At 40.8% G+C, this 14,930-nt stretch overlaps 1 protein-coding gene across 5 annotated transcripts in view; it reads left to right on the forward strand.

Moving 5' to 3' along the window:
* Nucleotides 1-14,930, forward strand: part of RAI14 (retinoic acid induced 14) — a 91,501-nt gene that overhangs the window by 63,654 nt on the left and 12,917 nt on the right. For all 5 annotated transcript variants that reach the window (XM_065655919.1, XM_065655921.1, XM_065655923.1 and 2 more), the window contains 5 exons: nucleotides 6,498-6,586; nucleotides 8,351-8,415; nucleotides 12,725-12,782; nucleotides 13,288-13,358; nucleotides 14,783-14,889. In XM_065655919.1, the coding sequence (XP_065511991.1) occupies nucleotides 6,498-6,586; nucleotides 8,351-8,415; nucleotides 12,725-12,782; nucleotides 13,288-13,358; nucleotides 14,783-14,889 (390 nt within the window). The remainder of the gene's footprint in view (nucleotides 1-6,497; nucleotides 6,587-8,350; nucleotides 8,416-12,724; nucleotides 12,783-13,287; nucleotides 13,359-14,782; nucleotides 14,890-14,930) is intronic.

Here is a 14,930-nt window from a genome sequence, read left to right on the forward strand (position 1 = left end):
CTGCCCCCAGAGAGAGATAGTGGAAGAAGGCCCATCCGGAAGGCCCTGAATTCTTAAATAATTAGCATGATGCTGATGGGATGGAATACTCTCATTGACCAGTCTGGATGTCAGTCAAGCTCTGCCCCATCCATGTGCCCCTTCCTTGACGCCTCACACCTGTGGGCAGAGCGCTCGGAGTGTCCTTGGCTCTCAGACCAGAGCAATTAAAAACATAACTCTGTTCTGGGATGTTATCACTTGTTCTCAAACTAAGTCCAAATAATGACCATGCTAGCTATGAAAAAGAAAGGTTTCTAATTGCACAAAGAAAATTAACCCATTTTCAGTCAAACAAGCACAGCTGGGTTGACAGGAAGGCAGAAAAGGCCCTCAGTTTCAGGACCATTCTGGGCCTTTCCCAGTCCTTAAATCTGGTGATTTTTTTTTTCCTACTAACTAGATTCAGCATATGTCAAAATGTTGGGTTTTTTTTAAAAAAGGTTTACTTTCATCATTGCTTTTATGATGATACAATTCCAAACCTTTCACAGAAAAGTAAAGTGTAATATTCTCTAATTACCAGTCCTCGTGGTATATGCGAGGGAGATCACATTGGGCTTCCCTCTGAGTGGCTGGAGGCGCTTCCCTCGTGCACAAGATGTGCTGCTCTAGTGGTACCCACAGCCCTTTCTCCTCCAGTCCAGGTGTCTGGCAAAGCCTAATACTTCTGCCACTCCACCTGTGGTGGGAAATAATCAAAAGCCAAATATCATCTTATATATTTAGTTTTGCTATTGTTATTGGAGTGGGAATTGGGGTTTTGAGGGATAATATTGTCTGTGGAAATCACTATAGACACTATAAGCTATGTGCTGCCTCTAAAGTGTGTAAAAGTCCAAGTCAGTGCAGAAATTCAGCCAGGTTATCAGTGGATCTCTTCCCAGCTGAGATAGCTGGCAAATCGCTTGCCTGTCTGATCTGGTGGCAGCCAAGTTTGAATATCTTCCTTTTATTTTTAAACAGCATTACAAAAATTCCAAGCTGCTCTGTATCTTTATTTTATCAAGCTTGTTTGTTTGTGTGAAGTATTGGTGAGTCAGGAAACTGTAAATCATCAAACTGTAGGCAGACAAGTCAGACTTTTTCAAAGTCCACAAAGAGTTGATATATATTAGAAAATGAAGAAGAATGATCTGCTTTGGGGAGGGATGTTTTTACTCAAAATAAACCTTGACAATGAGTGCATGTGAGTTCATAGGGTATTTCAAACATTCTTGCACTTAAAATATTTTTCAGAGCACTCAGATTAAAATGGCAGAGAACAATAGTATTATATGCTCGCGTATAAGTTCGACTTTGTTCCATGTCTGTCATAATAGAAAATAGCAAATACAGTATTCACTTAGAATCCATAATCCAACTGTGTTCTTTATTTGCTTTGGATTTGGTAAATAATGTGTCAGGCTACTTTCAGGCCCTGGAGAAAATCTGTGTTACAGAGAATGTTAATTCTGCCCCCAAAGACACTCTGGAGTGTGACCTTGCCAAACAGAAAGAGATTCCTCTGATTGGATGTAATTTTTCTGCCCTTTTTTTTTTTTTCCACAGATGAAAATGTCCTAGTTAGAAGGTTACTGTCTTAAATTAAGACTTCAGGTTTATTTTTTCTTATTTTATCATGTTCCATTCTAGTTTTGTGGTATTTTCCCTAGATATATAGACCACCCAGTTGTTTTAAGCCAGCTGTCAAAATAACATTCAGTACGGGGATTGTGCTCAGTTTTGCAGCATGTAGCTGTGGAAATGGTCAAGCAGAGGACCTGGATATGGCAGACCCACATCTTATTGCTAACACCACCGTGGCAAGCTCAATTAGTTCCATTTTCAGAAGTCTAACCTTTAATTGTGGATTAAGTCTGTTCTTCTACCAGCGATGAAATTATTTGTAAAGAAATGTTGTATGTGAGCTAAGTAAAAAATTACAGCCCTTTTCTGTTTGAATTAGACTGTCTGGCATTTAAATAATTTCTGGAAACACTCATTCTCAGCCTTTTAGCAGAGACCAGCTTTATGTGAACTGTTGTGCTCTGTTTGTCAGATACTGATTGCAGAAGTCTCCATTCCTTGCTAGCTCGACTTTAAAACCAAAATGTGGAAAAGGTCCTTCGCTCTGAATGAGTGATGGGCTTGTTTAGGACAGTTGTAAGTGTTTCACCAGTTGACATCTCTTATCTGTAATAAATCTGCTATTTACAACTAGTTCAGGAGTGTCGTACACAGCTGTCCACTCTGTTCAATCACCAAGTATGCATAAAAAGCATCTATCAGTGTGTTTGAAAATGTTGTTTGAGTAACATTTCTGGTCAGGAAAATATTCACCTGGGAGGACGTTGAGCACCTTTCTTATGAGGAGAGACTGAGAGAGCTGGGTCTTTTCATCCTGGAGAAGATAAGGCTGAGAGGGGATCTCATCAATGCTTATAAATGTCTCAAGGGTGGGTGTCAAGGAGATGGGACCAGATTCCTTTCAGTGGTGCCCAATGACGGAATGAGGGGCAATGGGCACAGACTGAAGCACAGGAGGTTCTGTCTGAATATGAGGAGAAACTTCCTTACTTAGAGGGTGCCAGAGCCCTGGAACAGGCTGCCCAGAGAGGCTGTGGAGTCTCCTTCTCTGGAGACATTCAAAACCCACCTGGACACATCCCTATGTGATCTGATCTGGGTGACCCTGCTTTAGCAGGTGGGTTGGACAAGATGATCTCCAGAGGTCCCTTCCAACCCCAACCATTATGTGATTGTGTGATAGTCTTGCAGCTGTTCTCCAGTTGATGCTGAACCTGATGAAATTTTTCTGTGTGTTCACTCTTACTCTCAAGGCCTGTTTACTCCAACTGGGCTTTGTGTTCCTCCTGAAAAACATAATTTATTTTATCTTGTTAAGGACTGAGTGGTTATGAGACCTTCATGTTCCCAGTAGGAAAAAGCAGTTTCAAGCAACTGGTCTTTATCAGCTGCTGCAGAGATGGTCCTCAAATGCTGACTTGCTTCATGTCTGGATCCAATGAGAAAACCACTGGGAAGGGTAGCTGCTCCTCTGCTGTGCTGAAAGGTCTGGAGACAATAAAAAAATACCATCCCACCCCTAAGGAAGAATAGAAATGTTTTACAACAATAAAAGAAATCTATCTCAAACCAGTTCAGGCTGGGGTATCAAGATGTGGCTCTAAGTGGTAATATCGGGCTTATCTATTGTGCGGGGAGAATGAACTATATCGTAATGAGATTTTAGGCCGAATGAGAATCTAACCCTCAGTGTGGCCCTTGCTCCAAATCAAGCCTACAAGTTTGTTTTTGTTTGCCTAAGTCACTGCATAATGAGGAAGTGGGAGGAAAAGTTGTTTGCTTTCATATCAAGGGTAGTTTATTTGTGAAAGACGCAAAGTAAAATGCACCACTGCTTAAGGCTTCCAGATGGTGAGAACCCCAGAGTTTGGAAACCTGCAGCTTTTGCCTCAAATATTTTTGGAAAATTTATGTAGCTTGTAAATAATTATTCTATACTGAAATGAATGTCTACATTCTTTGTCCTTGCTACACAGGAGCCATCAGTATCTATCACAAAAGCTTTTTTTTTTTTAAGTGGGGGCCGTTAACTTTAAAATCAGTTGGAATTCTCAAAGGAAGTTTTTGCCCAGCACTCTGTAAATACTCTGATTTAAATATAACTGTAATAGGTTTATCTCAGTCTGGAGCCATTCTTCTCTTGAGCAGGGCTGATTTCCTGGTGAGCCAGTTCATTTTATTAAACCAGCAGCTAATTAGCCATATCCCCCATTCACCTCCCAATTGCTTTTTGATTTTTAAGAAAAAAAAAATCTCGCTACAGTGTCCTATGAGAGATGGTAGCAGTACAAGGGTGTAGGCAGGGCACACAGCAAGCAACTGCGAGAGAGCTGTAGCAGCCCAATGCTATCTGCCTTAGCTCACTATATAAATAACTGATAGTTAAACCTTTTCATCCTCTCTTTTCACTGGACTCTCCAAATAGCTTCTATACTTTTGTTTTCATTAGATCTTTACATCCTTTATAGATGTTCTCTCATCTTTCACACCACCAGTACGACTTAATAGATGATGTTTCTTTCATCCCATCAGTTGGAGAGAAGCAATATTTTTAATCAGGCCTTTCTTACTTGAAAACATTTTGAGCTGCACAAAACAAAGCATCTGCCTGTGTGGTGCCTTGTTGAGAACTGCCATGGGAATTGTTTGCATTGGTGGCACTGATCTGTTCATAGGTGTGTAGCCTGAAAGGGGTTAAGTTTTTTTTCTCTCATTGATGCTTTCTTTGCAGTCTGATTTTACGTAAATAAAACTTGTTTTGCACTTACGTATTCATGTTGCATTTGGCACCATCCTACACAGTCTGTCCATATAACCTCAGTGTCTCAGATTTAGCCAAGTTATTATTAATTGGATATTTATTATTCTTATTAATATTGTCAAATATAAGTGAGCCAAGTGCGTGCTTCACAGCCTTCCTAATATTTAAGTGACTTCAACTGTATTGCGTATCTACACAAATGTATCTGAATGTGTTTTGGTATTTGCTGGTACGTTGCTGGCTGAATTAGAGGTGTTGGAATTTGTCAGAGTCCTTTTGCATCCCTCCCCCAGCCATTTTCCCAGAGCCTGAGAAACCTCTTCTTCTAAAGAAGAATGTTTACACAACTTTGCATTGGCCACCAAGTACATGAAGTTTGATTTTTGAATGACTAGAGAACAGCCAGTAGCATTGCTTTTTATGCTCTTGGAAGTGTTAACTCTTCAGTTTGTTTATGGCAATAGTAAGCATGAGGATGAGCGCACAGGATATTTTTATATTTGCAGAGCATGGTTCAAAATTTAAGTGCTGCCTGTCTGCCATTTGCAATCAGCAAAGTGTGGAAGGACTCCTTGTGGGAAGTGAGGTAGTTGCTGTGCTTCATACAGGACTCTGTTCCAGGAGATCTCCTGGTTTGATTAATTCTCCACCCTTTGCCAGATTATGTCTGTAGGTCTTTTTCTCCGCTGTTTTCAAGACGGCTGCAAAGAAGGCTACAGCTTAGACACAGCGTTGCAGTTCACAGACTACGCGTCGGAATTATCTGTCTCATTCCTGCCTGTTATTCCCAGTTTTCCTGGTTAGCAGGCTGAACTTCCAGTGTTAGTTTTAACATTTTAAAGGAAGCACTTGTTGAAAATATGGATTCTTGTATTCAGAAGTTGGTGAGGCTACATGATTCGTGATGTTCCCTTTAGATTCCAGGGGAAAAATCCCCTTAACACAGGGGTGCATGATGTTAAAAATGGAAGTCTCCTTTAAGAGATATTAGAAAATATCCTGGGAATACTGACTTTTTCAGTTTGAGGCAGGTTAATGATGGCCCCAGCTTGTCACACACAATTTAATAATAACTGGAAGTGTTTTGTTTTGAATTTGTGGTTTGTTGTTGTTTGGTTTTGGGTTTTTTTACATTACTCCCACTGGAAAACAGATCTGTATATCCATCTGATATTAGTAGGACACGTGGGGAAGCAGTATGCCTGCCTGTACTGTGACCATATGTGGCATAATATGCATGAGAAGGATATAAACTTCTCTGTTTTCAGAAGTTTTTTCCTTTGTTTTTGCTTCCCAGCAAAATTAAGTTAACAGCATGTGTATAAAACTAATTCTGTGAATCCTGAGGTACCAAGGTTGACAAACATGAACCTTCAGCTGTAAAAAGGCTTTAATTCATTGTGACTTCTCTGATTTGTTCTGTAATTATATCTTGGGTAATTGATGCTGTTAAGTGCATCCTGCCATGGTGTGGTTGGTAACCTCTGCAATTTCCCGCTGTTTGAACAAGCAGGTGCTTGAAGTGAAAAGAAAAACCAAAAGTTGAAAAAATACATCTCTAACATAGTCTCACAAGTATTCAGTAGCTTTGGTTTCTTCAGATGGCATTCATGAACACTGAAGGTTTTTCTTCCCCCTCTACGTAGAACAAAGATGGGCTCTGTAAAGAATAGTGCAGAAGCACAACTCGATTTAGTTTAATTTAAGAGCTGAATCACCTTTTAGAAGAACTAAATTCTGTCCACAGAAAGGGGGGGAAATCAGGATTGACTAGAATGACTAGAGCAAAGTCAGTCATTGTGAATGTTTTCTTCATTAATTCCCTAAGCCCAGACATTCTTTGGGGATATATTACATCACCAGCAACATTAGTTTAAAAGCTGGGTGCGGCTAGATGTGCATAATGTATATGGCATGGGTTAATGAGACAGCAGCCTGTGTGAAAGTATGACTACAAAAGCTTCGTGATGTGCCTTCTCACTTTCAGAGCTATTGTCTCCTTGGGAGGCAGTGGAGAGATACCAAAAGATCGAGGGGTGGGGAGGGGAGAACTTGCCAGTACTTGGTTTGTGAATGAAAGAGAAAGGAGGTCTTACCAAAAAAGTGACATGTAAACGCTCTCTTCCAGTTTTCACCTGGCAGCCACGAAGGGGCATGCAGAGTGCCTCAGGATCATGGTTACACATGGTGCAGATGTGACAGCCCAAGATGGTGCAGGTAAGCTTCTGTGAGCCTACACATGTAGCATAATACACTTAATTTGCCTGTATAGCTCTTAGTGCAACTATGGATTTGATAACACTGCTTTTCCCCACACACTGTGGGGGAAAATCAGTTGTAACTCTTGCAGGTTTAGGCATACTTGCTTTTCTGTGTATAGAATTTAGATTCTAAAGCCACTAAAAACTTATGCCTTAATACTATAAATGACAGCTTTTATAGTGGACTGTAGATGCAAAACAGTTGCTCTTTTAAAAAAATTTTATTTATTATTAAATTTTAGAAAAAGTAACCTCCCCCAACTCTTTTTGTTAACTTCATTCGAAACTTTTTGTAGGTTCAGTCAAGATCTTTGGTGTTGCTTTTATGTGTAGCCAAGCTGTTAACCCCATTAACTGTACAGGAGTTGCAACAAGACATTTCCTCAGGATTGTGACACAGTGAAAAGGGCTGATACAAGCCAAAATGAAGCTGAGAGCTATTAAGTATGCTGTTTCAGCCCTCAAAAGTCCTATGCCTTAATTACTAATCTACTAGGAAAATAATGGAATCTGAATTTGAAACTGACAAACGCTTCTTAATAGATTTCAGTTGACATATCTGTGGAATCTGTGCCCAGCATTTTCTCTGGCTAGCCGAGTCACCTGAATGAACTGTCAGCATTCTGTCTCTCCAATAATGATCTGTAAATGTTGGGCTCATGAGTTCTGTTTTGGCCACTGATTGCAGCCTGAGGGAATTTCTGTCACACATGAGAATGATTTGCCTCTATAAGGAAGTGTCTGTGATGCTGGAAGCGGCATTTAGATTACACATAATGATAGGGGAATATATGAACATGATACACACTATTATTCAGAATTCGTACCTCGTCTTGCTTCAGGATTTAGGATTTATTAGTGTTTTGGATAATAAGAGGTTGCTTGCTCTCACCTCAGAGTGTCAACCCAGTGTTCATTAAGGAAAGCCTTGTCTGTAATATTCACATTATTTACAGTGAGATTCTACTGTCACAAGTGGCTCTGTCTGTACTGAGTACTAAATCTTAGCTCCTTCTTAATTACATGGATAATTTATTGTTTCGCTATCTTGGCCTCTTTATTTTTTTCAGATGTTCTCTAAATGAAACTAGAGGAGAGACTGCAGTCTTTCTTCATAAATCCATAGTCAGTAAATCACTGTATTGCATAGCTAAATATGAGCTTACAGATCCTAAATAAATTAACAGAAAAGGGAATCTATGAGATACAAACCAAAGTAGTCCGGTGTTCTGAGTCCTCTTCTACCTGCACTCCATGGAGGATACAAATTTGCTGTAGTGGTAGCTGGTGAATTTGGCTGGTTTTGCTCTTGGTGCTGGGTTCCTTTTTCATTGCCAAATGGCAGAAATCATGAAGACACTTGACAGATATCTCTCTGCAAGGGAGGCTGAGTAATATAGGAAAACTGGTTTTTAAGAAACAAAACATAACTGCAGAATCTTAGACTTACTTCTGCTAAGATATAGTCTGACTCAATGTTTGTGTCATTCCTATATATGAAGCTAGACATTAAGATTATTCAGTTACCTGCCCGAACGGCAATCTGTCATAATTACATTCTGCTTGATGTAGGTTTTTATTTTATTTTCTCTACCCTTTTTCATGTACCATGACAGACATAACATGGGTAATTCAAAATTTTGCCTATGTCATGGAAGAGTTTATTCCTGTGTTTCAGCATGATCGAATACTTAATTTGCTTTGCTTTTTATTCATTTAGGACACAGTGCTTTACATCTTGCAGCAAAGAACAGCCACCCTGAGTGCATTAAGAGGTTGCTTCAGGTAAAGTGAAAATCAAATTAGAAGTTTTCCTTTTGTTCCTCTAGATTGGTTCCACTAGATATTGACATGGCCTACAGCTTCCTCACAAGGGGAGGAGGAATGGTAGGTGCTGGTCTCTTCTCTCTGGTCACCAATGACAGAATCTGAGGGAATGTCAGGAAGATGTGCCAGGGGAGGTTTAGGTTGGACATTAGGAAAAGGTTCTTCACCCAGAGGGTGGTGGAGCACTGGAACAGGCTCCCCGCGGAGGTGTCACAGCCCCAAGCCTGACAGTGTTCAAGAAGAGACTGGACAACACCCTCAGACACATGGTGTGAACTGTGGGGTTGTCCTGTGCAGGGACAGGAGTTGGACTCGATGATTCTTGTGGGTCTCTTCCAACTCAGGACATTCTATGATTCTACACACATTTCCTGCTAACAATCTGCGTCACGCTCCTGTACTATTGTCCTTGCAATCAAGAGAGGTGCTTGAACTTGATGACCTTTTAGGCACTGCGAATGGATGATAGAAAACAGCGTGGTGACATCTTCTGGGGGTGGTCTGCTTATACAGCTTTCCCTGTGCAGCTGATCTGATACAGCATGGTTGGGTTTCAAGCAGATTGGAATTTGTCTAATTTTGAGTGTTTTGGCTGCGTGGTTGAATGACTTGGAAGCAGATGGATCAGGAGGCATAAGGGAAAAGGATTTTTCACTTCTGGGGAGATTCTGATATTGTTCCACTGGAATGCTTTCTGTCTGTTGTTGACTGTAGAAATGTCTGTCAAAGTTTAAGTCAAAGGGGGAAGAAACTGAAGCAGTTTTGAGGCTAAAATATGGAAACACTTGAAACCTCAGTGAAATGAGGCAAAGGACAGCGAGTGCTTAGACAGGGAGTAGAAAGAATGGGTAAAGAAAGTAAGAAAAACGGAAGTGAAGATGAAAAAAAGATTCTCGTGGTGTTGAGGCTGAAGATGTGCATTAGTAAGCAAGCAGAGACATTGTCTGTCTCTGCTACGTTACAGAAAGCCGGGTGAGTTTGGTGGAGGTGATGAGAGGAATGGAACGGATTTTTAGGAGTTTGGAGTTAATAGTAAGACTGTGGCTCAGACTACAGATGAAATAATGAATAACAATCCCTCTGAGTGCAGTGGTACAGAACGGATCCCATATCCCAACTTCTAAATTGCTTTTCCGTGGTTACTTCATGGCTTTCCAATTGTCCTGTGACCGACCCCTCTCAAAGTCTGACAATATTGGGTCCAATTTCACTGATTCCTGCCTCCATACCGGTTGCAAGCTGACTGCCCTGTTCCTGCACACCTGGAAAGGGTTATCATTAACCATGGGGCTCTGCTCTGCTCTCAGGGATTTCACAGTGAATATCCACTACTGCAAACAAAAATGCATTTACAGCATAAACAGTGACATCAAGCTGCCACTGATGGTATCACATGCAGCAGCCTGATCAACTCAGGAATTAGATGTGTATTTAACAGCAAATATCTGCTGCCTGTTTGCTTACGAGCTACAACCACAGAGTAATTTTATTAATATTAATATTTTGCTAATTTTATTACAATATACAGATTTCTAAGCATGTTCATAAGTGCAAACCCATTGGTAATATTCTCCAATAATTCATGCTCTTTGGATTGCTTCCTTGCTTCTGTGGACTAGCTGGATGATATAAACTGTATGTGTGAGTAATGTCTAATCTTGACATGCAAGAGTCAATTTAAAACAGGCTAAATAATTATTTTACACAGACAGAATCTTGACATTTTTGTTACAGGATGTGGTAATCTATGTGAATGGGAGAGGTGCCTGAGGACTGGAGGAAAGCAAATGTCACTCCAGTCTTCAAAAAGGGCAAGAAGGAGGACCTGGGTAACTATAGACTGGTCAGCCTCACCTCCATCCCTGGGAAGGTGATGGTACAACTTATCCTTGGTGCCATCTCAAGGCATATCAAGGATAAGAGGGTCATTAGGGGCAGCCGACATGGCTTTACCAAGGGGAAGTCATGCTTGACCAACCTCATAGCCTTTTACGAAGACATAACAAGGTGGATTGATGATGGCAAAGTGGTGGATGTGGTCTACTTTGACTTCAGTAAAGCATTTGACACAATCTCCCACAGCATCCTCACAGCTAAACTGAGGAACTGTGGTCTGGACGATTGGGTAGTGATGTGGACTGTGAACTGGCTGAAGGAAAGAAGCCAGAGAGTCATGGTCAATGGGGCAGAGTCTAGTTGGAGGCCTGTATCTAGTGGAGTCCCTCAAGGGTCAGTACTGGGACCAGTACTATTCAATATATTCATCAATGACTTGGATGAGGGAATAGAGTGCATTGTCAGCAAGTTTGCTGATGACACCAAACTGAGAGGAGTGGCTGACATGCCAGAAGGCTGTGCTGCCATCCAGAGAGACCTGGACAGGCTAGAGAGTTGGACAGGGAAAAATTTAGTGAAATACAACAAGGGCAAGTGCAGAGTCTTACATCTTACATAGGGGAAAGGGACCTGGGGGTCCTGGTGGACAGCAGGGTGACCATGAGCCAGCACTGTGCCCTTGTGGCCAGGAAGGCCAGTGGCATCCTGGGGTGTATTAGAAGAGGGTGGTTAGTAGGTCAAGAGAGGTTCTCCTTCCCCTCTACTCTGCCCTGGTGAGACCTCATCTGGAATACTGTGTCCAGTTCTGGGCCCCTCAGTTCAAGAAGGACAGGGAACTGCTGGAGAGAGTCCAGCGCAGGGCCACAAAGATGATTAAGGGAGTGGAGCATCTCCCTTATGAGGAAAGGCTGAGGGAGTTGGGTCTCTTTAGCTTGGAGGAGACTGAGGGGTGACCTCATTAATGTTCATAAATATATAAAGGGTGAGTGTCACGAGGATGGAGCCAGGCTCTTCTCAGTGACAACCAACAGTAAGACAAGGGGTAATAAACTGGAACACAAGAGGTTCCACTTAATTTGAGAAGAAACTTCTTCTCAGCGAGGGTAACAGAACACTGGAACAGGCTGCCCAGGGGGGTTGTGAAGTCTCCTTCTCTGGAGACATTCAAAACCCGCCTGGACGCCTTCCTGTGTAACCTCATCTGGGTGTTCCTGCTCTGGCAGGGGGATTGGACTAGATGATCTTTCAAGGTCCCTTCCAATCTCTAACGTTCTGCGATTCCTAGAAAACCACAGAAGTGTTGGAGACAGTGCTACATTTGAAAGTCAGAAACTGTTTTTTAGAAGCCCATTATTTCAGGTTCATATCTTCTTCTTGTGTTTGAAGAAGAGCAACAAAGCTGGTAAGGGGTCTGGAGCACAACTCAGATGAGGAGCAGCTGAGGGAACTGGGGCTGTTCAGCCTGGAGAAAAGGAGGCTGAGGGGAGACCTTATCGCTGTCTACAACTACCTGAAAGGAGGTTGTAGCATGGAGGGTGTTGGTCTCTTCTCCCAAGTAGCACGTGATAGGACAAGAGGAAATGGCCTCAAGTTGCACCAGGAGAGGTTCAGATTGGATATTAGGAAAAATATCTTCACAGAGAGGGTTGTCAGGCACTGGAACAGGCTGCCCAGGAAAGTGGTGGAGTCACCATCCCTGGATACATTTAAAAGATACGTAGATGTGCCACTTAGGGACGTGGTTTAGTGGTGGACTTGGTAGTGTTAGTTTTATGGTGGGACTTGATGACCCTGAAGGTATTTTCTAACCCAAGTGGTTCTATGATTCTCTTCACTGTAACTAAAAGGAAGATCTTCTGTACCAAAACAAATTTTGATAGAGATTTGAAATTTTATTCTATTTTTTAAATTTATTTATTAGTTTAAAGTCCGGATTGATCAGTAGCAGCTAGCGGCTTATAATACCACAAAATATAACTGTATTGTAGATGCTTTAGCTTTTTACAAATGCAAATGAAGCCTTATTGCCTTGACAGAAATAATGCAAGACTAATTGCTTTAGGTTGTGGTTGCTTTAGCTCTCACTGTAATTAAAAAAAAAAAAAAAAAAGGCTTTTCTGAGGCAAAGGAGAGAGTTTCTTTCCTTTTTTTATTTCCTGATCTAAATTTTTCCAAAACTATAACATCTTTTAGGGATATTTCTCTCACCATGAATATTTCTTACAGCTTCAGTATAAGCTGGTACCAAGAAAGGAGAGACCAGATTGGTAGAGAGGAAGGCTGTGCCTTTTTTCAGTATTCTTTTCTGGAGTAGCTCATAAAACCTTTTTTAAAGGTGTTCAGCACTCTGTCCCTAGTGTCAAGCATATGCTTTATTTTGTTGGTGTCTCTCTAACTGCTTTTTTTTCTCTGTCCTTATTGAATTGTGCAGAGTAAATGTCCAGCAGACAGCACAGACAGTTCTGGAAAAACAGCTTTACATTATGCAGGTAACTCCTTTCTTGAAAGCTAGTACTATCTATTTTGTTGTTCTTGATATTCCTAGCTCTTCAGCCTGGTGGACCTTTTTAGGTTCTGATTGCATAAATCTAGTGACTCCACCTGATGGTTTACAAATGTCAGGTATTTTTTTAGATAAATACTATGAATACTGAATTTCATTAATTACAGCTAACAAGCTTGACTTGTACACTTGCAAGTGCAGAGCCATTGGAATATTTAAGATTAGGTTGACATTGGTTTCAGTCTTTAAAGATTATATTTTCTCATGCTAATTTGGACATGAATGTTGGTTATGTTTCTGCATACAACTTGCTATTCATCCTTTTAGTCTTTCTTTCCTTCCTTCTTAGAACAGAGAAATTTTGTTTTCATTGAACAGTTTGTTTTCATTGAACCCCATGGTAACGCTGCAGCATTGCAAGAGGAAGCCTGGAACACAAATTTTGAAAATGAGGTTAAATGAACTTTCCTGCTTGTTTGTTTGTTTTTTAGCTGCATGTGGTTGTCTTCAGGCAGTTCAACTTCTGTGTGAACACAAATGTCTAATTAACGTCAAAGATTTGGTACGTACCTCTTGTCCTGTTATATATATACTTCAGATACTTTAGAGCTTTTACCACCCTCCACTCCAGTCAATCTCAGGTGCAGCAGTTAAAAGCAGCATTATGCTTATATTTCTTCTTGGCTTTCTCCAGTGGAGGAAATTCCTTTTGCAGCTTGCCGTAGCAGAGGCGGGGAAGTACTTCACAATCCAGTACAGTAGTGGCAGGATTTGCTGTTTGTTAAATTGAGGCATTGGTACAAGTAGCTGGAATCAATTCTGATATATTCAAAATGTGTTTAAAAGTCTTTCTGTTGACTCCAGTAGGTTTCAAAAAGGCCTGTTATGTGGCCAAGTGCTTTGAAATGCTCACAAAGCCCAGCCAGAGTATGATAAGCCTGAGGAGAAAAAAAATGTACTTGATGCAGTCTAAAGGCTCAGGGACACTACATTCACTTATATGAAATGTCTACAAGCAACCAGGTCTGTCTTTGGGAATGATGCAACTGTCTGATAGAAAACCCTGTGATAAAGGGAGAGGACCTGGCACAAATGAGGCACAAATGAAAAAAAAAAAAGGGCATAAAAATACTTAAAATTGTTTGGTTTTGACTTGGATCTGTTTGCTTTTTATGTGATCTTTCTCATTAAAAAAATCTGCCACAGAGATTAGACCTAACATTTCAGCAGATGCATTTTAAATTCAGAAAATATTTGGTCGATCTTAAGAAAAAAAGGCTGTAGGAACATCTTAATGTCCTCAGCTACATCATAATTAATCATAGGGAAGAGGGAAGCAGACCAACTTCAGAGGTGCATGACAAAATGATAACAAGCAGTGGCCAGAGCGCACCTAATTGGGAAATTCCAGTTGGGTACTAGGAAAACAACAGTCTCACTATGAAGGTGCTTAAACATGGAACTGGTACCCAGAGATGTCATGGTGTCTCTGCCTTTGGAAATGCTTAGAACTTGACTGGACAAGTCTCTGAGCAATGTACTGTAACTTGAAGGTTCCCTAGCTTCAGATTGAGAGTAAAGGAGAAGAAACCCCAGATGACCTCTGAAGGTGTCTTTCAACTAAGTTATTCTGTCATTAAAGGAAATGTTGTATTTTTTCCTTGTACTTAGTTGAAAATACCTTTTTTTTGTTGCAAAGCTGTTTAAAGGTATTGTGTAGTTCTAAAATCATCATGTTATAGCAGTAAACAAGCAGCCAAGAGAGTACGAACAGCAAAAAGCTTATCTGCTCCTACTGCTTTGTATCCCCAGTGGTCAATAAAAGAGTTAAAGTAAACCCAGCTACATTTATGGTACACAATAAAGATGTACTGATTTTGCTTGTTTGTGCTGTATAGAAGTAAAGTTCATAGCTGACCTTTTACTCTCAGAGTGATATTTGTAAGTAGATGGATTATTGTGCATTGTTTCTTAATGTATTCCTAGGATGGGAACATACCTCTGCTGCTTGCAGTACAAAACGGTCATACGGATGTCTGCAAATACCTTCTGGATCATGGAGCAGACATAAACACCAGGGATAAAAATGGAAGGTACAGCAGGTTAACATGCTAATTCTTCCCCAAGACTGACT

This window comes from Caloenas nicobarica, chromosome Z (genome assembly GCF_036013445.1).
Source record: "Caloenas nicobarica isolate bCalNic1 chromosome Z, bCalNic1.hap1, whole genome shotgun sequence".
Taxonomy (NCBI): domain Eukaryota; kingdom Metazoa; phylum Chordata; class Aves; order Columbiformes; family Columbidae; genus Caloenas; species Caloenas nicobarica.